Source organism: Eulemur rufifrons, chromosome 7 (assembly GCF_041146395.1).
Source record: "Eulemur rufifrons isolate Redbay chromosome 7, OSU_ERuf_1, whole genome shotgun sequence".
NCBI lineage: Eukaryota > Metazoa > Chordata > Mammalia > Primates > Lemuridae > Eulemur > Eulemur rufifrons.
This window is the reverse complement of record NC_090989.1, coordinates 170,312,234-170,339,695: the sequence shown is the minus strand read 5'-3', so window position 1 is coordinate 170,339,695 and position 27,462 is coordinate 170,312,234. Positions and strand designations below refer to the sequence as shown.

Sequence of the window (27,462 nt, the reverse complement as noted above, 5' to 3'; positions counted from 1 at the left end):
GTTTGTGATTATGTCTTTCTATCTGGCCCGCCCCTCTGTCTGTCTGCCAATCATCTGGGGATTTATCTGCATTCAGCATTAGCCGGAGAAAGGTGGGAGCCAAACTGTTGTTGATATATTTATGTATGTGTATGCAGAAGTGCTTTACAAAGACAAGCTGGTGGAAAACACCCACTCAGAAAACGAGGAATAATCTGCTTTCCTTGCCCCTCTCCCTTGTTTACTTTCAGCAACCACTGGAAAGGAAAGACAGCCAGAACAGTTCTCAGCACAGTGTTTCCAGCCACCGAAGCCTGCACACGGCATCCCCAAGCCACAGCGCACAGGTGCTCCCCGGGTACCCACCTGCAGAGGCCCCAGCTGCAGATCAGACTGACAGCTCTGGGCAGAAAAAACCAGATCCTTTTAAAATCTGGGCACAGTCCAGGAGCATGTACGAGAACCGACGTAAGTAACATCCTGGCTCCTGTCTTCCCCGGGCCCCTCCCCAGAACTCCTTTCTCCTGAGGCTTATTGAAAAATAGAAGAGTTTCAGTGTGTCAACCAGATAAGGGAAATCAGAGTGAGAGGCGAAAGCTTCTCGGAGTGAGTAGACCCTGCCGGATACTCACAGAGGCTCCCTTCTGTCTTCAGTTTAAGGAGCGGGTGGAAATGGATGGTCATCAAATAAATGTCCTGGATAAAAAGGGAGTTTTTTTGTCCCTTCAGTTAAAAGAAGTGGCAGATAAGAGCTGCTGTCTCATTAATTCTGCCCTGAGTGGAGATCGTGGCGTGCTCTCAGCTCACGTCTTGTGAAACAGTTCTGGTCCATGGTAGAACATACATACGATGGGTTCAGATTATGGGGGTAATGAGAAGGAATTAAATGCTTTCTTAGCAGTCTCTTGGTTTTTTTTTTAAAACATTGGTGATTTTTTTTTAAACCATTATCAGTCTTTCTAAACGTTCCCCTCGAAAAGAACAACAGTGAGTGGTTCGTACATTAATTATTTATGCAGTGGGTAAGTGTGCTCCTTGGCTTTACCTGTTTCTATAAATATGAGCTGCTGCTGGCAGCCTTTGTAACTTCTGGATTCTTGTAAACCTAAATATCCCCTTTGTTTTGAATGTCTTACTTTTTATCATGAAATGATTTCCAAAGACTTTTCACCCTAAGTAATACTCATTCGTCTTGCCAATGGAAGTGCGTAAAATGCTTTAATTTTAGGTGATGCAAATTGGCTTTTGGGGAGGGGGCTATTGCTGTTTTCTGATGTTTTGTGTTGTTTTCTCATGAGTACAATTGGTCAGCGTGAAGCAGCTATAGAGTATGTGCGTCATGATGGTGGGCTGTTGGCTTTGTTGAAGGGTCTGAGGAAAACTGGAAGAGAGAAGAGAGTCATGGTGCCCATCCTCCTTGTCCCTGCCTCCCCGCAGCACAGGTTTCGTTCCCTAGTGACCTACAACTGTGGTCACCTCGCAGGCAGATCCCCCACGGAAAGTTGTGACAGAGAGGGTTGTGAGTTGTGTTGACCTGGGGGTGGGACACCTCAGCCTCCTGCCCACCACTCAGGCTCAGCTGTGCTGTGTTGGGAGACTTCAGCTCCTCTGCGGTCCAGATAGAACAGGGGAGTGAGGCCAGCGGCCCTGTCTGAGGAGGAAAGTTGGCCATTCCACAGGGTAACACTCAGCAGTTAGGGGGCGCAGGCGAGCCTGGGGTCTTGCTGATTATTACCAAAGGTTAGGAGTCACTCGGGCGCCCCGCCATCCTGTTCCCCTTCAAGGGCGAAATAGCATCGCCTTCTTGCTGCATCAAAGCATGGAATCAACTAGGCTGTTTTGGCTAGAAGTTCACTCTGCAGACAGAAGCCAGCTAAAGTCACCCCTAAAGTACCTTGAGGCCAGGCCAAAGGAGACGAAGTTCCATTTGAAAAATCTCTCCCACGTAGTAGATGCTGAGTAGCAACCTGGGCTCTGTCCTCACCATGCCTCCTCACGAACTGTCATGATTCCACGGAAGAAAACCGTGGAAGAACCGCGTTCCAGAGAGGAATGTTTTCACATTCCTTCCACATTGCTCTCGAACCGTGCAGCTCCTCCAGTCAGTGGCCCAGCTCAGGGTTGAGATATTGCTTTATTGACTGTGCTCCTGCTCTCCTCAGTACAGCACACACTTATGGTTGAGTTTTCCATGTAGGAATCTTTTTGTGATAAAGTAAGTCGTGCTCTGAAGACTGGCACCCTGATTGACAGGACAATTCTAATACATCTGTTTAATAGGAGGCTCCCGCACAAATGCCATTTTCACCCTGGTGGGAGCAGAATTTCTTAAGAATTTGGTGTTTAATCCATTTTTTTAAAACATTGTCGTCAGAAAAAAAAAAATAAGAGAAATAAGTAATGTGACCATAGCCAGCTGCTATAAAGCATTGAAATTGCTCAGGTGGTAGCCAGGCTGAAATATTTGGAATGGTGGCAGTTTTTTGTTGCTTCACTTTTTTTTTTTTTTTTTTTAAACATCTGAGGAATTGGATATAGCAGCATAAATGAGAATCAATTTCATTTTGTTGATTGGAGGCTGTGTAATTGAGTAGGGTAGCAACCTCATTGATGTTAAGATTCACATGGATTCCTTCCTTACTACTAAATAAGGGTAATGATGAGACTTCCCTCCTCCCTGCATGATAATTATTCAGAATTTCTTCTTTTCACGGTACCTAGGAATGAATCTGCATCAATCCAGTCTTTGAATAAGTATTTTCCTTTATCCCAGATCAGTTTCTGCCATTCCTCAGGTTGTTTTGTATCTTGTCTTTTGGAAGAAAAAAAAAGTGTATAGCCTTGTTAGAAGTGACTCTCTGCCCCTTTTCCCCAAGACATGGTAAAATGACCAAAATACTCCAGGAGAAACAGGAAAATTGAAATCAGCAACAGCAACAGCAACATAACTGTACGTTATCCCCTTTGTGTTGAAAATATATTTTCCTTACATTTTGTCGTAAAGAGCAATGTGAAGGTGAACACCATCTCTGATCACATTCCTTCACATGGTCTAAATGTTTTGCAGGATACCCGTATTTTTGATATGGCCATCTCTCAAAACAACAGTGTCAGAACGAATCAATCGGAATTGCAGACATGTTAATGAATCCCTTTGGATGGTTTCAGTGTTTAATTAAAAACAAAGACAAGCACTGAAGTCCTTTAAAAGCCATGTTGCCTGTTTTGTATTTTCTCTAGGTAAACATAGAAATTGTGCACATGTCTTTAAAAATGACATTGATGCAATCTTACTATTAAATGTTCAGGAAAATAAGCTAGTGTCCAGTAGTGTTTACTACAAAAAAAAAAAAATTCCAAAGCTTGTAGTTGAAACTTTGCCTGTTCACATTATAGTTTGGAAAGAAAAAAGCTCAAAGCTGTCACATTAACCAACATTGTAAACCTGTCCTGCTTTGGAGGGGCTTGATTACAAGTTTAGAATTGGTGAATGAGCTCCTTTATCATAGTGAGTTTAAGAAGCTTGGGTGTACTTGTAGATTTTAAGAGCTATTACGACAGTGCCTATCTGTGTGTTTTTCTAGATCTTGAACAGATCCAATGATTGACATCTCTAAATACAAGACTATTCTGGTTTGACTGCCTGGAATTCACTTCAACCAGATGTTAGTACTAGAGTCAATTCCATTAGGAACTTGATACCCTTTTATTAATAAATGCTGTAGAGTAGCAGTAGCACAAATACATTTAAATTTTTTCAAAAGGCAATGAGAGTTTAGACAAACCTTCATGAAATGATTGAAACAAGGCCATTTGAAAATGTATACTTTAGGGTATAATTAAATGTGAAGAATTTAAGGTGGTAATGGGAGTTATAGGAAACCCTCAACGGTACAGTTGTAAATTCTAGCTTTTTGACAAGTAAAGCACTGTGGGGAAGAAAGCAAAAGTGGGATCAGACTGTAGTGCTTTCAAGTCCCTAGCAGCCATGACCTTTATTGTGAAAGCTGAACTGCCTGTTCCTTATCCATCAGAACTAAATGAAAATGAACTAAGAGAAAGAACGTACATTAAGCTTTGCAAAATTATGAAATTAATATTCCAGCTATGTCACCTTCGCCTGCATCGGGATTGAGCAAGGGTGAGAGAGAGAGAGAAATCAGTTCCACGAGTTTTGGAGAATGTCAGAGTAAGGATCTGCTGCAAACTTGTGTTTCTCCATTATCATTCATCCTGTTTGATGTTCCCATCTGTCTGGGGGCCGGGGGAGAAGTTCAGAAAAGAGAGGGAAGAAAAAAGCAGCCCGAAGGGAAGTGCTTTTGGCGCTCTTGTTGACCAAATGCAAACCAAAGACAAGATGGAATAAAGAGTGATAAGCACGTCTTTGCCAAGTCTGGGAAGTGTGTCTGTAGTAATGGGGACACCAGGAGGTTTCTCTGCACACCTGGTGATTCATTGTCTCTAGTTATCAAAGGAAGTCTTTTGACTGCTTTATTGAGTTTGGTAATGCCAGTAGGAGATTAACTGCAGAGATAGTGCCCTACGCAAAGGCTTAAAATGAAGAAAACTGGACAAGATTTTCTTAGCTGTATTTAATTTAGCCTCACTCAAAAAAAAAAAAGTTATATTAATGTCAGAAAAATGACTCTACCCCACGGCCTCCTAAAAACTTAATTCTAATAAAACCTGAAATAAAGAGGAGAGCAAACCATTTGGGGCAAGTGGTTTAGAAAGTGGTTTATGAAGAAGTGGTGTCAGAGGACACAGAAAAGAAAAATTTTATAATCCCGTAGTATGTTTCAGTACTGATTTATCACCAACATTATATATCTGGGTAAATGGCATTTAGTTGGTGGAAGAGTAAAATTGTTAAAATGCTAAAATTAAAGTCCCAAAAGACTTTCTTTGCAACATGTCTGCGTGTCAGTGTCTGTGTCTGTGTTTCGTGGCTCATCCTTCGTGTCTTTGACATTCCTGGTGTCCGTGGGCATCTTCGTTTTCAACAGAAAACTTTAAAAATAAATTTGACTTTTTCCCACTGGTTCTCAGAAGGAACCAAATGCTTTTTTTCTCCCCCCCCCCCCCCAACGTGGACTAAACTGTGTGATAAGCCTAAGCCTGTTGGCCACAGCCTCCTGTACCATGATAGCTTCCACCTAAATGAGCAACAGAAGGCAGAAACTTGCTACATTTGGTGTCACCGTAGGATGGGCAAACGCGCTGGTGTTAAATGATGCCAAGGAAAATGGGTCTGGGCTGGAGGTCTCTGCAGAGGCCCTTGCGTTATTCACAGAAAGGCCACACACTCAGCAGACCTAAAACAGGCTCTGCCAGGAACCCAGTGCTGGCTGGAAAGCGCCAGTGGTCTATTTTGGTAACAGTCTTCCTGCTTGAGTGAAGCAAAGATGGAGACACAACTTGATTTAATTTGTTGTTTCAATGAGGCTATTATAGCAAATACCCTTTTAGCCACCTACTCGAACAGAAAGAAAATATTGTTACCTTAGTGTGCTGGAGAAAATCTCTCTCTCGGTTGTGTTTATGGGAGTCTGATGCTGTAGCTCAGCTCCCCGTTCCGTGGTGTTTTGCAGCTTAGCCCCAGCAATTATAATAAAAAAGCCACGGATAAAAAGCACCCGTTTAAAGCCATGGCATTGAGACAGCTCAAGCAACAATATCAGATTCAAACTCCTCTGATTCGTACTTATTGTTAATTTAGTTTCTTCTCTCTTGGTGTATTCATTCACTATGCATTTTAAGCTTGTGGGTGAGTCACTAAAAAGGGACATTTCCTGCCAACTTGAAATTTAAACATCCACCTTCTTCTTCCCTATTCCATTGTACAAAATTGAAGAATACAAGAACTAAATTCTCGGGCCTACACACTCCTTTAGCCCAAGATTCAGTTAATTAAATAAACCAGCAAGTGTGCAGAACAACATTTGAAAATCTCCTTTAGGATTCACTGCAACTGAAATATATTTTTTCTCTTTAAATGAAAGATATGTCATTTTATAGGTCATAAAACACCCCCTGTATATGCTAACATATTAAATAAGAATTAAATAGAAATAACCCTTTTTATTACCTTAGTTAAGTAACAGAGTGGTATATAGAACAATTTCATGTATAGTAAGCATTTTCTTATGGAAATTACCTTTCTTTAAAAAATGAGATTTTCATTTTAAAGCCCTGGACCATTACTGAATATTAAAAGCAAAATATCAAGTTATTGGATAATAAATTAATACTTACAGTGTTGAAATATCATAGGCAAATTCTGGAGTAAAGCCCTAATTTTAGCAATGAGATATGGTTCATTGATATAGAACTTTTTGTCATCACCATTGATCTTAAGAATATGGAAGGCTGGCTACTTTTTGGTAATAATGTTGAAATCCTAGTAAACTTTGTACAGTCGTCCATCAGTATCTACTGTGGATTAGTTCCAGGACCGCCTCCTGCAAGGATATCAAAATCCAGGGATGCTCAAGTCCCTTATATAAACTGGCATAGTGTTAACATGTATGCACATCCTCCCATATGCTTTAAATGATCTCTAGATTACTTAAAATACCTAGTGAAATATAAATGCTATGTAACTAGTTGTTACAGTGTATTGTTTAGGGAATAATGACAGGAAAAAAAGTTTGCACATGTTCAGCACAGATGCAACCAGTATAGGCCTAACTAAAATTTCTATCCTGGTTGGTTGAATTCAAGGATGCCAGAACCCGAGGATATGGAGGGCCGATTATATTTGGAAATATTAGGATGTTTGAGAGTTACTTGTTTGGCAAAAATAATCTAACATCAAATTATTAGTAGTGCTGTTATTGATTATTCTAAAGAAGAAAAAAGTGAATTAAAAATAAATTAGAAACTCTTCTTAAACCAAGTTGTTTTCTCTCATCCTCTAGTTGATAAAACGTCTGGTGACTGAACAAAACTTCTAAATCCTTAGAGCCAGCTTCCGCTTCAGAGATTACTCTGACTTAGCATGAGTTCTGTTCTGGGATGTGGACACCTACTTTGTGATGTGTCACGTAATAATTTTAATTGACTTAATTCATCTTGCAAGAATATTGAGTGGAGCAGGTAATGCCAACATCCACGTAGTTGGAGATAGTGGCTTGAGCTTGATTAGGAATTATCAAGCAGTGGTTAGTCCTTTGAAGAACTTTAGGGCTCAGTGGCCATTCCCACTATTTACTTTGACCCTGTATTGTCCATTATTTCACCCATCCAGATAGTTGTGTCTTTGCCTGTGTTGGAAAGCTTTCATCCACTCAAGCACCATCATTCTTGGTCCTGTAATTGTGTTCATCTTAAGGATATGATTGCTTTTATCCATGAAATAATCTTTCTCTTCTTTCTCTCCTCTCTGCAGTTCCAGATTACCAGGAACAAGACATCTTCCTCTGGAGGAAAGAGACGGGATTTGGATTTAGGATTCTGGGTGGAAATGAACCAGGGGAACCTGTGAGTCTTTTGCCAGCATTTTTTCCTAAGACTTCAAAGCAAATTGGCGGTTGTGACAAATCACCAAGATTTGAGTCTAGCTAGATGCAACACTGACTCTTTCATCTTGAGCAGTGTGGGTTTTTCATTGGATTTTATGGAGCTCTCTTTGTCTTCAGGAAGAAGGGGCTAGATTCTTTCTAAAAAGTTTGTATTAGTGTTTGTGAAAAGTGGCAGCTGCAGCATTTGTAGACCCCCACTCCACTAAGGGAAAGAAAAATAGAAAGCAAAATAGGAATAGGCATCAACTAATAAAACAATGGCCTGATCCTTCCGGCCAGCTCACCAATCCGCCAGTAGGTAGTGAGCTTTGTGTGTTGAATAGCTGGTGGGCAGGGAGTCCTTCACAAGGTGTTAAAGAAAGCAGGACCCTTGTCTTTACAAAACTAGAGAAAGAACCCTGAGAAAGGGTCGGGAGACATTTAACCTCCCTGGGCCTCAGTTTCCTTAGCTTTAGAATAAATTTAGTATAACATCACAGAGTTCTTTTAAAAGGAGAAAAGTATTGTTAATTTCCTTGTAATAATAACTGTTATTCATTGAACGCTTACTATATGCGAGGTGCTGTGCTAAAAAGGCTTTTAACATACATTCTCTCATTTATCCACCAAATTCGTGAATTTATCTTCAGTTTCCAAATCAGAAAATAAAAACACAGAAAGGTTAATTAACTTGCCCAAGATCACAGTGTTATTAAATTGAGGGGTGGCAAGGATCTGACTCCAGAGTCCATATTCTTAACCACTGTTTTGTCAAAGTTTTTTTATAAATTATAGATGCCATATAAAGGTAATTGGAGCGTTATTATCTGCTGGGGAGGCAAGGAAGGCACAAATATTTTAGCTAACTTTTAGTGAATAGTGACTATAATAGCAAGATATTGAATATAAAAACTATTCTGCTTTTAGGTGGTAAAAGACCTCAGAAATGGGGATATCAAACCAGACTTTGCTTAATCCATTCATTCATTTAACAGTATTTATTGCATATTCCCTATTGTTAGTCATAGTGCTGGACCCTTAGAGAAAAGTAATATTAATGTTTTAATTAGCAGAGTTTTATGAAAGGAGTATTTTTAGCAAGATAAGAAAGAAGGAAAGATTTTATAAAATAGAGGAGCAATGTGACTTATTTTTGCAGAGAAGAAAAAGAGTGAGTCATCAGTAGGCTACAGATCAACATCAAGGAACCAAGCAAAAAATAGGTATTCTTTCCACCACTTGAGAATTGTTACAGCACCTGGCACAATGTTATACACAGTGGGTGCTCAATAAATGTTTATGGTGTGCATACAGACTTTAATGAATGAATGGAACTGTTCCTGGAGATGGTTTACTATTTGGTGCAATAGTAAACCAAGAGGGCAATGTTTTATCCATCATCCAATTACTCAACAGATTTATATCGGTCACATCGTACCACTGGGTGCTGCTGATACGGATGGCCGCCTGAGGTCTGGAGATGAATTAATCTGTGTGGATGGGACACCAGTAATTGGAAAATCACACCAGCTTGTGGTCCAGCTTATGCAACAAGCCGCCAAGCAAGGCCATGTCAATCTCACTGTGCGGCGTAAAGTGGTTTTTGCGGGTATGTTCTTCATTCATTCCTTCAGACAGTGCATTGTCACTTTATTCACAGAAAAGGCCTCCTTCCTGTGTCTGCCTCCTCAAGCATCTATTTTAGCAAATGTTTGCAAATGTGATCAAGCTCAGAATTTCCAGATGGCTTGCTTCTCTCAAACCCTGCAAAACTACTGTCATTCTAAAGTACTTTAATGTTCTATTTGCATATGTTCAGCAAAGGCTTCTAGAAGAAGGCTAGTTGAATATATATTACCTTCCTCCCATCCCCGTGCAAACCAGAATTTAGCCATCCTCTTCATCTGGTGATAATCCTTAATAAAAAAGGTCATTATGAAAGTCAGAAGAGCTGTAGCTTCATATTAAGAGAACAAAAAATAGGTTTGGGCTGCAAAATAAGCCCATAAAAGTTAGTGGTATTCTACTCTGTTGCTAACTGTCATATGTTTTAAACCAAGTTGGTGTTTTCTTGGTTTTGTTTTGCTTTCTACAAGAAAGTTGTAAGAGCTGGCCATTTCTCAGCCATTTTTGATTCCATCCTCCTGCCTGCAAGCTTGAAATTTTAGTTCTCAAAATACTACATATCCTTTCAGGCTCAGCTCAAATATAACCTTCTTCCCTTGGAAATTCCCTTCTTCTTCCCACTGCCTTCAGATTTTAGCATTCCCTCCTTGGCATTCTGGTGACTCACGGTTTACTTCTATATCAGAATCTGCCATTTTGAGATAGCTCATTGTGTGAGCGTCTGTCCTTCCCATTTTCTTACCAGCTTGCCGAAAACACACACCTTGACTGTTCGTCTTTGTATGCAGCCCCTACTTCGAAATTAAGACAGAACCCAGAATGCAGAAGCAGCAGATTAAGTGTTGTATCAACTGAATTACTGAAGGAATGTGACACGAAATATTACAAATTCTCCATAGCATTCATATTAGCAAAACAAATACCTATCAGATAAAATTAATTGGTACCTTGTTAAAAAAACTAATATAACCCATTTAAAATGGTATATAATTAATTATAGAATTAAGATATTAAATTATAATGCAGCCATAGAAAACAGTGTTAATCAGCCATAGATTATGTCCCTAGAGCTCATTTATGGCCTCAAAATTCTTCTTAACATAGTATTCCATGCAGCTAAAAGCAATCAACTATTATAGAATTGGTTTTTGAAATGAGACAAAAAGTATTTGACTTCCCTGGCCCAAATAGAAGTAGCAAGGCAAGGTGATTTTTAAAAATTTGTTTCAGATTTATTTTTCAAATCTTAAATATTTTGAGTTTTTAGCTCTGTGTAAAAAGCATGTTAAATCTGTGAAGAGACATTATACTAAATGAAATAAGCTATTATAGTAACAAAAGGACAACTATTGTACTATTCCCTTTCTGTGAGGTACCTAGGATAGTCAAATTCATAGAGACAGAAAGTCGAATGGTGGTTCCCGGGGCTGGGAGGAGGGGGAAATGGGGAATTAATGTTTAATGAATACAGAGTTTCAGTTTGGAAAGATGACGGAGTTCTGGAGGTGGATGATGATGATGGTTGTACAACACTGTTAATGCATTTAATGCCACTCAATGGTACACTTAAAAATTTGTTATGCATGTTTTTCCACAGTAGAAAAAAATCTATGAAAAGAGAAGCTTTGGGGAATAAATCTAGTCTTATCCAAATCTAGACATGACACATTTTGATTTTGGCATGGCTGTTCCCACCTACTGTATTGGCTATTTAGAACTACTTTGCCTGGTGCCTGACAAAGCAATGAAACTGGAATGGTGACTAAACTCAGAAGGAGGCTAATGCATCCATTTCTGCCATCCGAGTAGATATTGACATCTGGCAGCTCATAGGAGAAGCTGTGCATACCTCTGCCAGGTGTTGTCACAAATCCCACATGTGGTGGGTAGCCTTAATGGGACAGTCCCCTTACAGTCTCTTGCCTGATGGGAAGAGCAAAAACTGAGCAGAAATGTGACTCAGAGGTAATGACAGTATCAATGTGCAGCTGCGGTTGTGTCTGTGAAGCAAAGATGGTTGTCCTCACTGCTGCTTCCGCTGCCTGTTCCTTTGTGCAACAGGGAAGTATTTCAGAGCCGGCTGATCTTGCGACAGACTTGAATCTGAGCGTGGATTTTGATAAACAATGTGCTAGAAAGGATACACACTTTGGGAGTCCTATTGGTGTGTAGGTGGGATCACATTTGTGTGTACTGAATGGTGGGTATTTGTCAAGCAAGAAAAGCTGTTTTCAATCCCTATATCCATCAGTGTTTTCAAGCCCTGTATCCATCAATGTTTTCAGCCCCTACATCTGTGAGGCCAGCTGCTGTCTCCCCTGGGTTCATCTTGATTTCTTGCAGGCTGTGACGTTGGGGGAGCCCCAGAGGGGAGGCCGGGCGCGTTTTCCCGCGCAGTCCGGAGATTGAGACGTGCGTCTCTCTGTTTGTTACAGTGCCCAAAACGGAGAACGAGGTGCCCTCGCCGGCCTCCTCTCACCACAGCAGCACGCAGCCCGCGTCGCTGACGGAGGAGAAGCGCACCCCGCAGGGCAGCCAGAACTCGCTGAACACGGTGAGCTCGGGCAGCGGCAGCACCAGCGGCATCGGCAGCGGCGGCGGCGGGGGCAGCGGCGTGGTGAGCACCGTGGTGCAGCCCTACGACGTGGAGATCCGGCGCGGGGAGAACGAGGGCTTCGGCTTCGTCATCGTGTCCTCGGTGAGCAGGCCCGAAGCAGGCACGACCTTTGGTGAGTGCTGGACGCGATTTTGCCCAGGGTTGCTTGCTACACGGGGAAGTGATCTCTTGCAAGTGAAAGGTGGCCCAAGTCCCAGTAACAGAAATGCTTTCATACGTCTGGCTTGGGGTAATGCAAGCCTTAATTGGGGAGGGAGTTTATCTGGGAGCTTTTTCCATTCTGAAGGTTGGGAGTGTTTTTTTTTGTAAAAACCCTTTCAGCTTCCATCCTGAACGTGTCATCACGTACACACAACTTCAAGCTTACATGAGATCTGTGTGAAATTGGAACCCCTTGACAGTAATTTTTGCTGGAGAACGACTTTTGAAGGGTCCTGAGTATTGCTATCATTAATAGCAATGACCTCAGAAAGTCTTAAGGGTTTTTAAAAGGAGCACATTGTGGAAAAAACACTCTAGGAAAAGCAGCGGTATAAGGAGTAAAAATGCCACATTAGACGCTCTTCCCACCTCATCTGTGTTCTTTCTCTATCACTGTCAGAAATTGTTTTGAAATTTTAATTTTAAATTTTTTTTACTATTGGTTAAGAATCTGGTTAAAAATCTGATTTAAGAGTGGCTTGAGGCCGGGCGCGGTGGCTCACACCTGTAATCCTAGCACTCTGGGAGGCGGAGGCAGGTGGATCATTTGAACTCAGGAGTTCCAGACCAGCCTGAGCAAGAGCGAGGTCCCGTCTCTACTAAAAAAATATAGAAAGAAATTATCTGGACAACTAAAAATATATAGAAAAAATTAGCCGGGCATGGTGGCGCATGCCTGTAGTCCCAGCTACTCGGGAGGCTGAGGCAGAAGGATTGCTTAAGCCCAGGAGTTTGAGGTTGCTGTGAGCTAGGTGACCTCACTGCACTCTAGCCAGGGCAAAAGAGGGAGACTCTGTCTCAAAACAAAAAAAAAAGAGTCGCTTGATTTGCCTGTCTCATCCAGATGTTGGGGGTTTCAGCAAAGTATGGAGAAACACATTGTCACCCTCTCAGCAGGTTGACTGTCTGCTGGGTGCACTAGCAAAGACAGGCAGCAACCCAGATAACTCTAGGAACTAGTCATTGAATGGATCAGTTTCCCGTTAGAATGGATTATAGATTACACTCCAAAAAGGACCCACCTTCCTGATTAGATAAAGTCGTTTGTCTCCTAAGCATGTTTGTTACTTATACCGGAATGTGATGGGAGAAGGGGAAGGGCTGTGCAGGCTTTTCCTTTGCCTCACCTCTGTCCCCAAAGGACTTGTTCACATGGAGTCTGATGCCCGGTAGTGTAGGTCACACGCTGGCTAGGATCAGCAAGGTGCTACAGCCCTTTAGCTGTGGGATCCAGTAGGATTCACCTGGCCTCCATTTAGTCTTGGAATGTTGCTTCCTGCTAAAGCTGTCTCTCCCCACTGAGTTCTAGGTTCGGTAGGGGACAGTGGCTCAGCCAGGTCTGTGCATGTGTGGCTGCAGTAACAATCGCCCGTCACTAACAGTGCTTTTGTCAGCTACGTTCATGAAGTTATCACAGCATGTCATGGATGGATGGCCTGACATCAAGGCAAAGTTTTTTTAATTTTGTTTTTTCATTAATTCTGCATACTTTTCTGCTTAATATAAAAATAAAGGAAGAGGGGGAAAAAATTCCTAAGTTATTTTCTTCAGAGCTACACTTTGTCCCCATGCATCCTGTGATGTTCTCAACTATTTCAGAATTGTCAGTTTCACTTTCTAGAAAGAAATAGCAAATATATCAAGTGGCAGGCTATGTGTTACATAATGAATATTGTATTCACACTCACAATTTGGTCTTTGATTGTTTTCCTTTGGCTCCTACAATGGACAAATTAAACTTTCCCTAATACTTTGCATGAGACTTCTGAGCTATGCAGAGCTTTCCTTATACCTGCTGTTTGAACCTTTGTCATTCGAGTCATCTTTGGAAATGAGCTAAACTTAATCAAAACCTTGATTTTGAGCATGGAAGCTTTCCACTGCACCTGCCTGTTGGATTCCAATAGACTGTTTACTTCCTTTTAAAAAATTCTTTGATCCTGATGTTACATCCGATGACACAAACTCAGGCAAATCTCCAGAAATTGAAAGGAATTAAAGTGCATGTTCCCACCCATGTTATCCTCAAGGCCAATTTATGATGGAAAAGCCTATTCAGTTGGTTCCCTCAATGTCTTCCATGTTAATTTCGTCACCCTTTCCAAAAGGTGACTCAGCTGTATAAATATCTTCATAATCTCCAGAAAGATAAATGCTCAGAATAGGTGACTATGCATAAGACATTTTGAAACTCAATATGGGATTAACTAGAAACCTTATATCAGGCCTCAAAGCCAATTTTCCACCCCTCTCTCTGGAAGTTGGCGGTGACATGGAGCACCTCAAAGTGCACAGTAAACCTTCCTCTTCAAATGTACTTTTCCTGGTTTTTCATATCGTGGATGTACAGTAACTGATGATGAGAAAGGTGACGATTAAAGGAAAAGGGGTCAAAGGATGACTTGAACCTAGCTTCGGATCAGTGTCCTCAGCCTAAATCGGGAGTAGATTTTCATATTCCTTTGAGGAGATTTTGGGGAAGCAGGAGGATGATTTCAGAGCTAATGGGTCAGGTCCTACCTGAAAGCACATGAGATAGACTGATTGAACAAAGGTCCTAAAAGGAAAAAAAAAGTTTCAAAGTTGGGTGGTCCCTTGGCTCATGTCTTATAATTATGCCCTTTTTATAAAGCTTTCATCATCCTGGTAGAAGGCAGAAAGTCTAAGTGTTGGTTCATTAGGTGTTTTCAGATTTGAGTCTTTGGTGCTACCAGACTCTTACGCCTCACTAGACACATGGTGATTATTTTTCTGAATGGAGAAAGAACAAAACATTGGCAAAAGCTTAAACAACAGCTGGCAAAAGTGAAGTGATGTGAATACAGAATGAGTAAAAGCATTCATCCCAACTCTGAGTCCTGCATTTGTGGTCCCCAAATAAGCCAATGGCAAGTTATTTTTGGGCTCTTGAGAATCATTGAAGTTGCCAAATATCCCAAATTTTATAATAGATTTAAGGAGGGAAGCTGGGGTTTTCCCTTAATTTTGAGTCAGGAAGGGACTGCGGCAGTGAACTCTAGTTCCAGGGCAGTAGCTCCTTGTACAGACACCCCGAATATTGCCAATGTTTTGACCATCAGCCCAGAGCTCTCCTTTAATAACATTTGCTTAATGCTTTAATTAATTAACACTTAACCTTCTCTTTCCCTTTTCAACCCTTTTTCTCCTCCCTTCACTATATTCTCACGTAACTTTACAAAAAAAATTAAAACTCAATATCAAAGCAGGCAATGCATGTGTGGCTATGCCTCACAAAATAGGTCGGATTATTGAGGGGAGCCCTGCTGACCGCTGTGGCAAGCTGAAAGTAGGAGACCGGATCTTGGCAGTAAATGGATGTTCCATCACCAACAAATCTCATTCAGACATTGTCAACCTAATCAAGGAAGCGGGAAACACAGTTACCCTCCGCATCATTCCTGGGGATGGTAAAGTATACCTATTATCTCTCTCTCTTTCTCTCTCTCTCTTTCTCTTCCTCTTTTATTAGTGTTCATGTAATTGAATAGTGTTGATTTAGAGGCAGCTTTATCCATCCCTAACTGAACATACCCTTTAAATAAATGTGACCATTGTTACTAAACTATACCTCACCCTCTTATTTAATTAATCCTCTAGCCCTGTGATCGTGTCTCACTGCATATATAAAAGTTTCAGAAAATCTTCAAATGCCGCCAATTTATTTTGGTTTTGGTGTCCTTGTCTTCAAAACTAGAGAATAGTTTTAATACAGGTAGTAAAGATCCCCTTATGTTTTATCTGGAAATCATTAATGATGTTTCTACCGAGTGGTGACATTACAAAACCATGGCAATACTGAGCCAATACTATGTTTTTTTTTCCCCAGAATAAGTGAATGTATGAAAGATCGATTTTGATTTAATAGGAGACTCTAAGGGTTTATGCCTACTCGATTTGTCCCTAAGTTTTAGATGTAGATAAAGAATTAAATCTCTATATTTTTGATAGGTTATATGTGCATTAAGCCAGGCCTAGCCTTGTTTGTTTGTTTGGTTAAACTTAAATCTTTGGTTCTTCTATATAAGTGGCTATTCTGCTCCCCAGGGAACATTTGACATTGTGTTGAGTGCTAGTAGCACCTATGGGTAGAGGTCAGGGGTGCGTCTAAACATCCTACAATAGTACACAAAATGGTCCCCCACAATAAAAAGTTACCCAGAACAAAATATCAATATTCATTTCATCAGTCATATTTAATAAAAATGAAGTTGAGACACTAATGTCAGTAAGTATAGATTCTTTAGAGAATTAAGTCCTGAATATTCACTTCATCCTAAGCTGACTCTACCCTTGGGAGGCAAGTGATACTTGTTCCAAACATTTTAGATGTCTTTTTTCATTCTTGCTATGCATGTTATAAAATAAAATACATGTTCTAAAAGTCAGTATTTCTCAAGAGAAAATGTGGTTTATAAAGACAGTGTAATAAAAATTCTATGTCACAGATCTGTACAATAAGCAAATTAGAGATTTTATCTGAAAGTTATTCACCAAATGAACATTTTATATACAAATTTCTAGAAGGTGAGCCTTGTAATTCAAGATTTGAGTGTTGTACTCAGTGCCTTATAGAAAAGGTAAATGCAAAACCAAATAATAAATATTTGAAAATTGTCGATTCCCAGATTACTTTCTCTGCACCAAAAATATCCCATACCAAATGTGGAGGAAAAAATTAGCTCCTTGAATAGTGGTCTACTTTAGCCTCCTTCAAATGCATGGTTAGTAATTTACCATCTGGTCTGGAGTCCATTCCACCAATTCGCCACTCCGGAAAGCTATTACAATTTAGGAAAGTGGTCACAAGATGATAGAACATAGGTTCCTAATGGAAAGGATGAAGGAAGCCAGAAACTAAAGTGAGAAGTGATTGAGAGCCAAATGTAGCACAGGCATACCTCGTTTTCTTGAGCTTTGCTTTATTACACTTCGCAGATACTACGTTTTGTACAAATTGAAGGTTTGTGGCAGCCCTGTGTCAAGCAAGTCGATAGGAGCCATTTTTTCAGCAGCATGTGCTCACTCTGTGTCACATTTTGGTGATTCTCCCTGTATATTTCAAACTTTTATATTACTGTTTCTGTTATGGTGATTTATGAACAGTGATCTTTGATACTAACATTGTCATTGTTTGGGGGTATCATGAAGCATGGCAATATAAAATGACAAACTTAATTGATAAGTGTGGTGTGTGTTCTGACTGTCCCACCAATCAGCTGTTTCCCCAACTCTCTTCTGTGGGCCTCCCTATTCCCCAAGATGCACCAAAATTAAAATTAGGTCACTGAATAACCCTACAACGGCCTTTAAGTGTTCATGTAAAAGGAATAGTCATATGTCTCGCACTTTAAATCAGAAAGCTAGAAAGGATGAAGCTTAGTGAGGAAGGCATGTTGAAAGCTGAGACAGGCTGAAAGCTTGGCTTCTTGTACCAAACACTTAGCCAAGCTGTGAATACAAAGGAAAAGTTCTTGAAGGAAATTAGAAGTGCTACTCCAGTGAACACATAAATGATAAGAATGTGAAACAGGCTTATTGCTGATAAGGGAAAGTTTGAGTGGTCTGGATGGAAGATCAAACCAGCCACGACATTCCTTTAAGCCAAAGCCTATTCCAGAGCATGGCCCTCTCTTCAATTGTATGAAGGCTGAGAAAGGTGAGGAAGCTGTAGAGGATCAGTTGGAAGCTAGCAGAGGTTGGTTCATGAAGTTTAAAGAAAGACTCTGTCTCCATAACATAAAAGTGCAAGGTGAAGCATTATGTACAAATGTAAAAGCTGCGGCAAGTTATCCAGAAGATATAGTTAGGATCATTGATAAAGGTGGCTGCACTAAATAACAGATTTTCAATGTAGATGAAAGAGCCTTCAGGCTGGGTGCAGTGGCTACGCCTGTAATCTTAGCACTCTGGGAGGTCAAGGCGGGAGGATCACTTGAGATCAGGAGTTCAAGACCACCCTGAGCAAGAGCGAGACCCTGTCTCTACTAAAAATAAAAAAAAGTTAGCTGGGCGTGGTGGTGCACACCTGTACTCCCAGCTACTTCTGAGGCAGAAGGATGGCTTGAGCCCAGGAGTTTGAGGTTGCTGTGAGCTAGGCTGGCACCACAGCACTCTAGCCCAAGTGACGGTGAGACTCTGTCTCCAAAAAAAAAAAAAAAGAGAAAGAAAGAAAGAGAGAGAGAGAGAGTCTTCTATTGGAAGAAGATGCCATCTAGGACTTTCATAGCTAGAGAGGAGAAGTCAATGCCCAGCTTCAAAGCCTCATAGGACAGGCTGACTCTCTTGTTAGGGGCTAATGCAGCTCATGATTTAAGTTGAAGTCAGTGCTCTTACCATTCTGAAAATCCTAGGGCCTTCAAGAATCATGCTAAATTTACTCTGTCTGTGTTCTACAAATGGAACAACAAAGCCTGGATGACAGCACATCTGTTCACAGCATGGTGTACTGACTGAGTATCTTAAGCCCCACTGTTGACACCTACTGCTCAGAAAAAAGGATTTCTTTCAAAATATTATACCTCATTGACAATGTACGTGGTCACCCAAGAGCTCTGATGATAGACAAGTATAAGGAGATTAATGTTTTCATGCCCACTAACATAATATCCATTCTGCAACCCATGGATCACGGAATAATTTTGACTTTTAAGTCTTATTATTTAAAAACTATATTATGTAAGGAGATAGCTGCCATAGATGGAGATTATTCCTCTAATGGATCTGGGCAAAGTTAATTAAAAACTTATGGAAAGGATTCACCATTCTAAATGCCATTAAGAATATTTATGACTCATGGGAGGAGGTCAAAATATCAACATTAAGGAATTTGGAATAAGTTTGATCCCAGTCCTCATGGATGACTTGGAGAGGGGTTCAAGACTTCAATGGAGGAAGTAACTGCAAATGTGGTGGAAATAGCAAAAGAACCATTAATAGAATCAGAAGTGGAGCCTGAAGATGTGAGTGAATTGCTGCAATCTCATGGCAAAACTTGAACACATGAGGAATTGCTCCTTATGGATGAGCAAAGAAAATGGTTTCTTGGCATGGAATCTACTCCTGGTGAAGATGCTGTAAACATTGTTGAAATGACAACAAAGGATTTAGAATATTCCATAAACATAGTTGATAAAGCAGCAGTAGGCTTTGAGAGAATTGACTCCAGTTTTGAAAGAAGTTTCGTGAGTAAAATGGTATCAAACAGCACTTCATGCTATGGAGAAATCTTTCGTGAAAGGAAGAGTCAGCGATGCATTTCATTGTTGTCTTATTTTAAGAAATCGCCACAGCCACCCCAAACTTTAGCAGCCATCAATATAAAGGCAAGACCCTTCACCAGCAAAAAGATTACAACTGGCTGAAGGCTCAGATGATTATTACCATTTTTTAAGCAATAAGATATTTTTTAATTAAGTTATATACATTTTGAGACTTAATGCTGTTGCACACTTAATAGACTATAGTATAGTGTAAACATAACTTTTATACATACTGGAAAATCAAAAAATTTGCATGACTCATTTTATTGTGTTACTCACTTTATTGTGGTTGTCTAGAACCGAACCTACAATATCTCAAAGGTATGCCTGTGTATAAATTTAGACATGTTTTTCTACATGCCATGGAGAGATTCCAGAAAAACTAATCGCAAAGAACTGGACATAGCAATTGACTTGCTGGGTTTATAATTGGTAAGTCTTAATGTGGGAATGAGAACATCCAAAAAAGGAAGGAAGGAAAGTACTCCTTGTGGGAAGGGCTTAGAAAAAGAGTTTGAAATCAGGAAAGACATAAATATGTAGAAGAGACTTAAACTACTACAGTGCTCACAGTAGGTGTTGACTTAATTTAATAAAGTGCAATGGAAAATAATTTTTAAAAACTTTAATATGAAAAAACATAATGCAAGGTGGATTATTCAATAACAGTTGGTAATAAAAAGGCAAATTAAAAATGTCAATACTTAGAAAATATAAAATTCAAATAGACATCTCATTTGCTACCTTGGTTAGAAAAAAGTAAACATAACATTGGCATGCTGTAGTTAAGGATTGATACTTTCTTAAGGCAGCACATGTTCTACCGAGGATGTGATTTCATTCAAGATATTTCAGGAATTCATTGCTATGATGATAATTAGCTCTTCACCAATGATTTTGTAAGTGTCAGAGGCCAGGTAAAGGGAATCAAGTCTGGCAAGCATGAATGTGTGACGTTCCTGTTTTTCAAAGGGGATTAAAAATTGCCCTCTTAGCAGTTGAGGCAGGGGAGTTAGATTTCTGGAAAGATGCTGGAGAGATCCAGGAGGATTTTGCAAACCTGGAAAATAAAGTGACCATTACAGTTTGATAGGAGAAAACCATGCTGGATCCACTTCCTCTTTGTGAAAGTGTGTTGGGCATGGTTGAATTTAGGGGAAAAGCTCGCTCCCTCTTAGGGACCTCTGGTCTCCTTCACTCTAATACTTACTTCATCAGGTAGCCAAAGACAATGTGTTTCATGATATCTGCAAGGGAGGCTGAAGTTCTTAGAGTGGTTTCTGAGCTCTTAGAAATCCATGCTGCCTGGAGCACTGTTCTCAGAAGCCCTAGGAGGCACTTTGAGAATATGCCCTGTCATCTGGCAGTGCTTGGGATCCTCCCTGAACCTGCTTCCCCATCTAGCTCATGCTGCCTAATTCTTTCTTCTTGTCATCAGTCGCCTCATTCTCTTCTCCAGTTTCACTTACCTCTGTCCTTAGTTTTCCTCACTCTGCTTCCCCCATTTCTCTCTCATCTCTCCAACAAAAGCTCCAAAACGTGACTCCCCTTTCCTTGGCATTATTGTACGGCTAAAAGGTCTACCCTCGCAGTTCTTGGTCAGGCCGAGGTCGAGGGAGTCCTCACCCTCTCTGCTTTGAGTATCTTTGGACCAGGGTGGAAGGTGGGGCGAGGGCAGAACCTTTTCTCCTATGAGATGTGGACACGGTATAAATAAATACATCATGGCAGCACAGAAAGGCCCAGAGAACAGCTGCATATACAGAATGTGAACTTGAAATTTGAGAAGTCAAACCACGTTTGTATTATATGGAAACGCCCCGTGGAGTGGGAGTGAGACTTGAATTCAGACAGAGCAGAACCGCACTGAGCCAGACTAACATGGAGCCATCAGACTGAATCAAGTTCAAGAGAATGGAAATATTTATGAGCTTAAAAATATATTATTTGAGTTACGATCTTAAATTTATACTTCAGGTCACTCTGATTTAAAGAATTTGCTTACATAGGAGGTAGAGCTTGGCAACACAGATATTGCTGTTTCCTTGGCAAAGGCATAGAATAGTAAACGGCTTCCAAAACTCTTCAAATATTTATGGGATTCAATCTTTCCAACGCTGCCCTTAGATACTTATTACATATGTGTTTATGCATTAAAATATTTATGAAAGGAATGAGTGCATCCTTTGTTGATTTGCTTGACTTTTCAATGTGGATTCCTTAAGGGAGGCTAAGGATATTAACATGGGGGAACAAGGTTAGAATTGTAATCACTTGTCACCAAGATAGGTTGAAACCCAAGATGGAAGCTCCTGTCAGAAGAGCAAGTGTTGTGATTTAGAACAGCCCCCAGCAGCGTCTTGAGAGCTAGGCTATGCTTTCCCTGATTCGCGATTGCTATGGAAAGTGTAGTAATAATCCATTTCCATTCCTCTGGGAGAGCTAAAGTGGGTGTAAACGCTGCTTAATAAAGGGTATAGAATGCTTTCTGGAATTTGTCATGAAAATATCCAATCTGTCCATCTGCCTTGGAGTTTTAAAAGTCAAATACACTGATACCTCTTTATAAACTGCTGCTGGAGGGCAGAGGGACTCATGTTCTTGTTTCAGACCTTTTTTATTTTTTCTATTAATATTATAAGGGGCAAATTTTGCTTCAGGATAAAGCTATACATTTTTGATAATGAGCTTCATCTCTGTATTTTAAAAAGCCGGAGAGCATTTCAACAGATACAATCTTGGTTTAATTCCAAATAAAGACTTAAAAGCTTTTGAAAACAGGTATAACATTCTTGATATTATAAAATCATCCTGGAAATCTGGGGTATGCTAAAAATTATTTTGGGGCACTCAAGATGGCCCATGGAATCTAGCAGGCAAAGCAGGGCATTTTGTATTTTAATTAATCTATGCTACTGCTTAGTGAAGTTACTGTTATTTATGCAGTAAAATAAAAATGTTTCTCATTTGAAAGGAATGTACCAATTAAATATGATTTCTTTGATACCAACACATAATTTCCATGGAAACAGAAATGTTAACTGTCAGGTGGGCCCTGGGTTTAATCCCAGCAACTCTACTTACTTCCTGAGTGACCTTGGACATGTTACTTACATTTTCTGTGCTCAGTTTCTCCATCTGTAAACTGGGGGCAATAATTGCACCTAATTTTATTGAGTGGTAAGAATCAAATGACATACGTGGTAATGATCTTAGCACAGTGCTTGGCACATTGTAAATGATCATTAAATGGTGGTGGTTCGTAAAAGAGGAAAAACAAGGAAGGGATGAAAATTCAGCAAGCTCAAATAGACATTTGCATGTTAAACATTAATTTTTAAAATGTTTAAAGTTAAGCTTCAACCCAAAGAAAAGTTCATATAAATATAAATGGAAAAATAGCAAATAAAGGATAGGAAAATTAATAAAGGAATTCTATATGTGTGTTGAGTGATTATCTGTTATAGCTCATCAAACCACGAAAGCAGAAGAAATATAAAAACTGTTTCAGAATAGGATCTGATCTGCCTAGAAAACTCTGGCTACCAACAACACGCAAGAACACTAAAGGGGAACCTCTGTACAGTTTAGTAATTATAATCACTTTAATAACAAGGAAACATTCTTTTCAGTATCCTGATTATGATTTTGAACAACCTTGTGACTTCTCAGCCTCCACAAAATTAATTACAATGAGCGAGATAAAGTTTGTTAAAAGACCCACACGTGTTTATGAAAGTTCTGGTGAGTCATATTGGCAGGCTGTCTAGTCTGTCCTTTGTACTGACACAGTGGGCGTACTTTATCAAGTACCACTTAGATTCATCACCTTGGTTCTGCTGGTTGGCTGCCCTTGAATGGGACTCATATAAAGGAAATAGTGTCCCTCCCTGGGCTCTGAAAAACAAAATTAATTTATAATAGTCGTCTTAAAAATGTACCAATAACATGCTTTTAATATTATAATAATAAATACATGCTATCAAATATATGCTAATCATTTTTTAGCAGTTTTTACATACAATCCCAAACACATTCCTCTTGGATAATCTTTGTATCGATTTCCTTAGATACTTCTGTTATCAGATGAGAAAACTGAGGCACGGAAGGTTTAAGTAACTGTGCTTAAGTCCCAGCCAGTAAATTGCAGAGCCTAGGATGAGAAGCCTGATAGTCCGACTCCAGAATCTGACCTACTAATCATTATTCTAAACTGTCTCCCAGTGAGCTTGGGAAGACCACAAGGCATGTTGGTATAGTAAAGGCTCTGCTCTGAGTGGTCTACAGAGAAAACACAGACACACAGACTTTACCTTTGTTTCACCCATTATTTCCCAAACTTAATTGAGCACAGGTTCTTTTCCCTCAGAATCTGTAGAAACATTTGGTAAAGCAGATTGTGGGAAACATCGTCCTAAAACATGGATCGGATTCACGTAACAATTCATTTGACATAGTAAATGAATTGTGCCTTAGCTATAAGAATAACAGACTTTTAAGATTGGAATATAAACTGTTGAAGTCTTATTTCAACTTTCTCATTTTGCAGAGAGTTTAAATAACTTACATAAATTGCCACAGTAATAAATAAAAAGCAGTAGTGGCAAGGGCCATAGCTGCAGTAAGTGTGTATTGAGTACTAACCTATATATCAGGCACTATATGCAACATTTCATATACTTTTACCCATGAGAAGGAGATTATTGTCATCATCCCCTGTAACTAGATAAGAAAAATGAGGCACGTAGCTAATGAGTAGAGGAAAAAGGGGTTTGAGCCCAGGTCTGAATCTCAAGCCCATGATTTTAACCACTATGTATAATGAAAATAAAATAACAGGAAGCCAGACCCAAGCTGAGTAATAGCCTCAGGAAATTAAAATGGAAGATAGACCACAAGTAGTTGGGATTTATGGGATGTCTTTTGTTCCAGGACTCCAGTGGAGAGAGAGATGTATTCCAGGTTTCCCAGTTTGGAGGACCTAACATATTTTCCTATAGAAACCTTATTATACTTGACAGATATATGTATTCAACAAACAGTGTGTCTACTATCAACTAGGTCTCCTGGAAACTTCTAGACTTCGTGGTGCATTATGAATTCAATGGGCACTTATAGGCTGATCTTAGAACCTAAACACCAAATTTAGCATTATCTTTATTAGAAAATGTATGCCACGTTTCAGTCAACCTAAAGTTAAATATTAAAAGTACAACATGCTCATAGTTGGTTACTGCCTGCCTTGATCTTAATGGAGAAATTATTAGTAAAGAACATATAACCATTACTATATGAATGATTCAATTTTAATACATGCATGTTAGTGTGCAGTCTATACTCAGGAGTGTTTTCGGATTCTGTATCTCCAAACTTCTAGAGATTAATGAAGTTGCTTATGAATGTGATTAGTGAAGAAGAAAGTCAATTTATATAGAAATATATTCAGTACATGAGGATGGCTTTGTGATTTATACAACTTATATTGACAAACTCTGGCTCTAAATAATGCAAGTTTTAGAATTAATCTTTCATGAATGATACTAGACAAGATCTGTGAAAAGTTCCATATTTTCAGTCATGCTTCATTAAAAGCAATGGGTAAGAAAGTGGATATAATGTATGTGCATTTAACAAGATGTTAGCATATTTCCAATTTTAATATTTACTTGAGGAAGTCAAGCAGACTCCCTAAATATTGCTGATAAATTGCAGGAAACATTAGCTAAGACATTTATTATCAGCCTGTAAAATTCTGGAAGTTAATTCTGGTATGGTGCAGTGTTTTGATGGGACTATTGTTTTTTAGGGGCAGGGGAGGAGTGAGGGACGTCTACCTTTGCTATGACTTTAGAGCAGTGTTTTCTTTGGCAAACACTTTATTTCATTTTGGGGAGGAGGGTCATGGGGGCATATTTGGCCCATATCAGAGATAGATCTTAGAATGGTTTATTAGACTCCCAATTGTTTAGAAATTTGAGTCAAGCTTTTGAAATGATGACAGAGAAGTCAGACTTGTTCTTCAGATATAGGTCTTCTGCACACCTCCTAGTTGGGTGATGTCTTCTCCAGGGCCTTCATTTCTTTATGCTCTGTCCCTCCCTACAGAGTCCTCGAATGCCACCTTGCTGACCAACGCAGAGAAGATTGCTACTATCACCACCACACACACCCCTTCTCAGCAAGGGGCCCAGGAGACAAGGTCAGACATGGCCTTGGTTTCTTTTGTTAGTTTAAAGGGGGAAAAAGTAACTTCTAGCATGACAGTACATATCCTTGCTGCTGTCTGTTTCTGCATGGGTTGCCCTTACATTTATTTCTCTCACTTTGGCAGGAGTACCACCAAACCAAAGCAGGAATCTCAGTTTGAGTTCAGAGCATCCCAGGCAACACAGGTGAGGGTCATTTCTCTTTTTTTCTCTGTATACTTTGCACATTTCCTTCCAACTTTCTGAAGCTATTTTTATAAGATATGTTTAAAAACAAAGTTAATTTAAAATAAATATCCTTTTGTGAGGGGATTTACCAAATACGTACTTACATTTGATTGCTTTAGGAAATGACGTTTTATTTCTCTACCTTTCAAAAATATTCCTAGACATCCTTTTTGAGGGGAAAAAACAAACAAAATGAAAAACGATAATTGTCACAAGGATCAGTGATCAGAGAAACAGCAGAGCAGCTAATCTCTACTCATAGTACTCATAAACGTGTTTCTGCCAAAAAAGTTGTCTTTTTGATAAGGTGTTTCTCAGGCTTGTGAATTTCAGGTGAGACTCATAAAACAAAATATCTGCCCCTCAGGATGGTAAAAAGAGGGTGTGCAGATAATAACAGATGAAACAAATTGAGGAAACATTGGGTAATGCAAAGCTAAACAGATTCCTTTTTTTAAATATGTATGTGGGGTTTTTTTTCCCCTTAGAGACAGGGGTCTCACTATGTTGCCCAGGCTGGACTCAAACCCCTGGGCCCAAGTGATTCTCCTGCCTCAGTCTCCCTAGTACCTGGGACTACAGGCAGTGCCTTGCTAGGTTCCTTTTTTCCTAGCTGCCTCAGGGCCTTCAGTAGTCCATTTGTGATTCTCCTTGACCATGAGAAGAACCATTCCCCACACCTGTAGAGGTTGTTATCGGTATCCTAATAAGGGTATTGCTAGCATTTATCAGACATGGGTCAGGAAGGCTGAACATCCAGCAGTCAGTGGGATGGTATCATGTAATGAAGAATTTTCCTGCCCCAAATGTGAATTGCAGCCTCACTGATTAAATTGTAATACATGTAGGTTGTGTTAAATACATGCATGTATGTATATAGGCATTCTCATAAATGTTTTCAAATTCTGGATCTCCAACTCCTGAGATTAATGAAGATTTATCAAGATGATTAATAAATAATTAAGAATCACCAAGAGGGGGATAGGGACTGTGCCTTTTTGGCAAATCAGCATAATTGAGAATGTTTGGGAAGAGAAGGAGAGTAATATGTGTGTATATAAATTCTCCCAGAATGATTGCATTTCATTTCTTCAAATAGGAGCAAGATTTTTACACTGTGGAACTGGAAAGAGGAGCCAAGGGATTTGGCTTTAGTCTTCGAGGGGGCCGAGAGTATAACATGGACCTCTATGTTCTGCGCTTAGCAGAGGATGGTCCTGCAGAAAGGTGTGGAAAGATGAGGGTAAGTAGGGAGAGGAGTCTGCAGTAGTTGCAAGAAAGCCATGTGCAGTGACTCCTTGACATGCATGGTTAGAATGTTCCTGTTCAAGAGAATTACATTTTCTGCTGCTTTCAAGATACTCTAAATGCATGACTCCTACCCTCCCGTATGTTTCTCCCTAAAGTATGGTTAGTTATAGCTGTTAAAGTTGGTTGAGCCCTTCCAACTCTTTGGGGTTGAATGAAAGATTAAAATGACTTCTAAATATACTAAAGTAGACATTTTCTAAATTCCATTTCCATAGTTTTTATGATTAATTTCATGAGGCAGGTACATCACTTTACAGGAATGCCAGAGTATCCCAGAGTACTTAGAGATTAGGAAAGCCATGTCGCTCTGTAGATTCTGGGTGGCAAACTTAAACTCCATTCATTCTTTAGCCAGTCCCAGCTGTCTTACCCCAGCCTCCAAAAGCAAGTCTCCTCTGCCTCAGCAAAGGGCCAGTGGCTCCATGGCATGAATATTCAGAGTTGCACTGAAGTAGGCAAAGCTGCAAATTTTAAATACATACATGCCAAAAGTCTGCTCTGCTCTGTTTCAC

At 39.8% G+C, this 27,462-nt stretch overlaps 1 protein-coding gene across 12 annotated transcripts in view; it reads left to right on the top strand.

The window, feature by feature from the left end:
- MAGI1 (membrane associated guanylate kinase, WW and PDZ domain containing 1) overlaps positions 1 to 27,462 on the top strand; it is a 607,075-nt gene that overhangs the window by 570,357 nt on the left and 9,256 nt on the right. For 4 of the 12 annotated variants that reach the window (XM_069476030.1, XM_069476024.1, XM_069476031.1 and 1 more), the window contains exons 14-22: positions 231 to 447; positions 4,085 to 4,168; positions 7,370 to 7,461; positions 8,898 to 9,090; positions 11,543 to 11,836; positions 15,150 to 15,353; positions 25,311 to 25,404; positions 25,537 to 25,597; positions 26,739 to 26,882. In XM_069476030.1, the coding sequence (XP_069332131.1) occupies positions 231 to 447; positions 4,085 to 4,168; positions 7,370 to 7,461; positions 8,898 to 9,090; positions 11,543 to 11,836; positions 15,150 to 15,353; positions 25,311 to 25,404; positions 25,537 to 25,597; positions 26,739 to 26,882 (1,383 nt within the window). The remainder of the gene's footprint in view (positions 1 to 230; positions 448 to 4,084; positions 4,169 to 7,369; positions 7,462 to 8,897; positions 9,091 to 11,542; positions 11,837 to 15,149; positions 15,354 to 25,310; positions 25,405 to 25,536; positions 25,598 to 26,738; positions 26,883 to 27,462) is intronic. The other 8 variants (XM_069476033.1, XM_069476032.1, XM_069476026.1 and 5 more) reach the window with 6 other exon arrangements.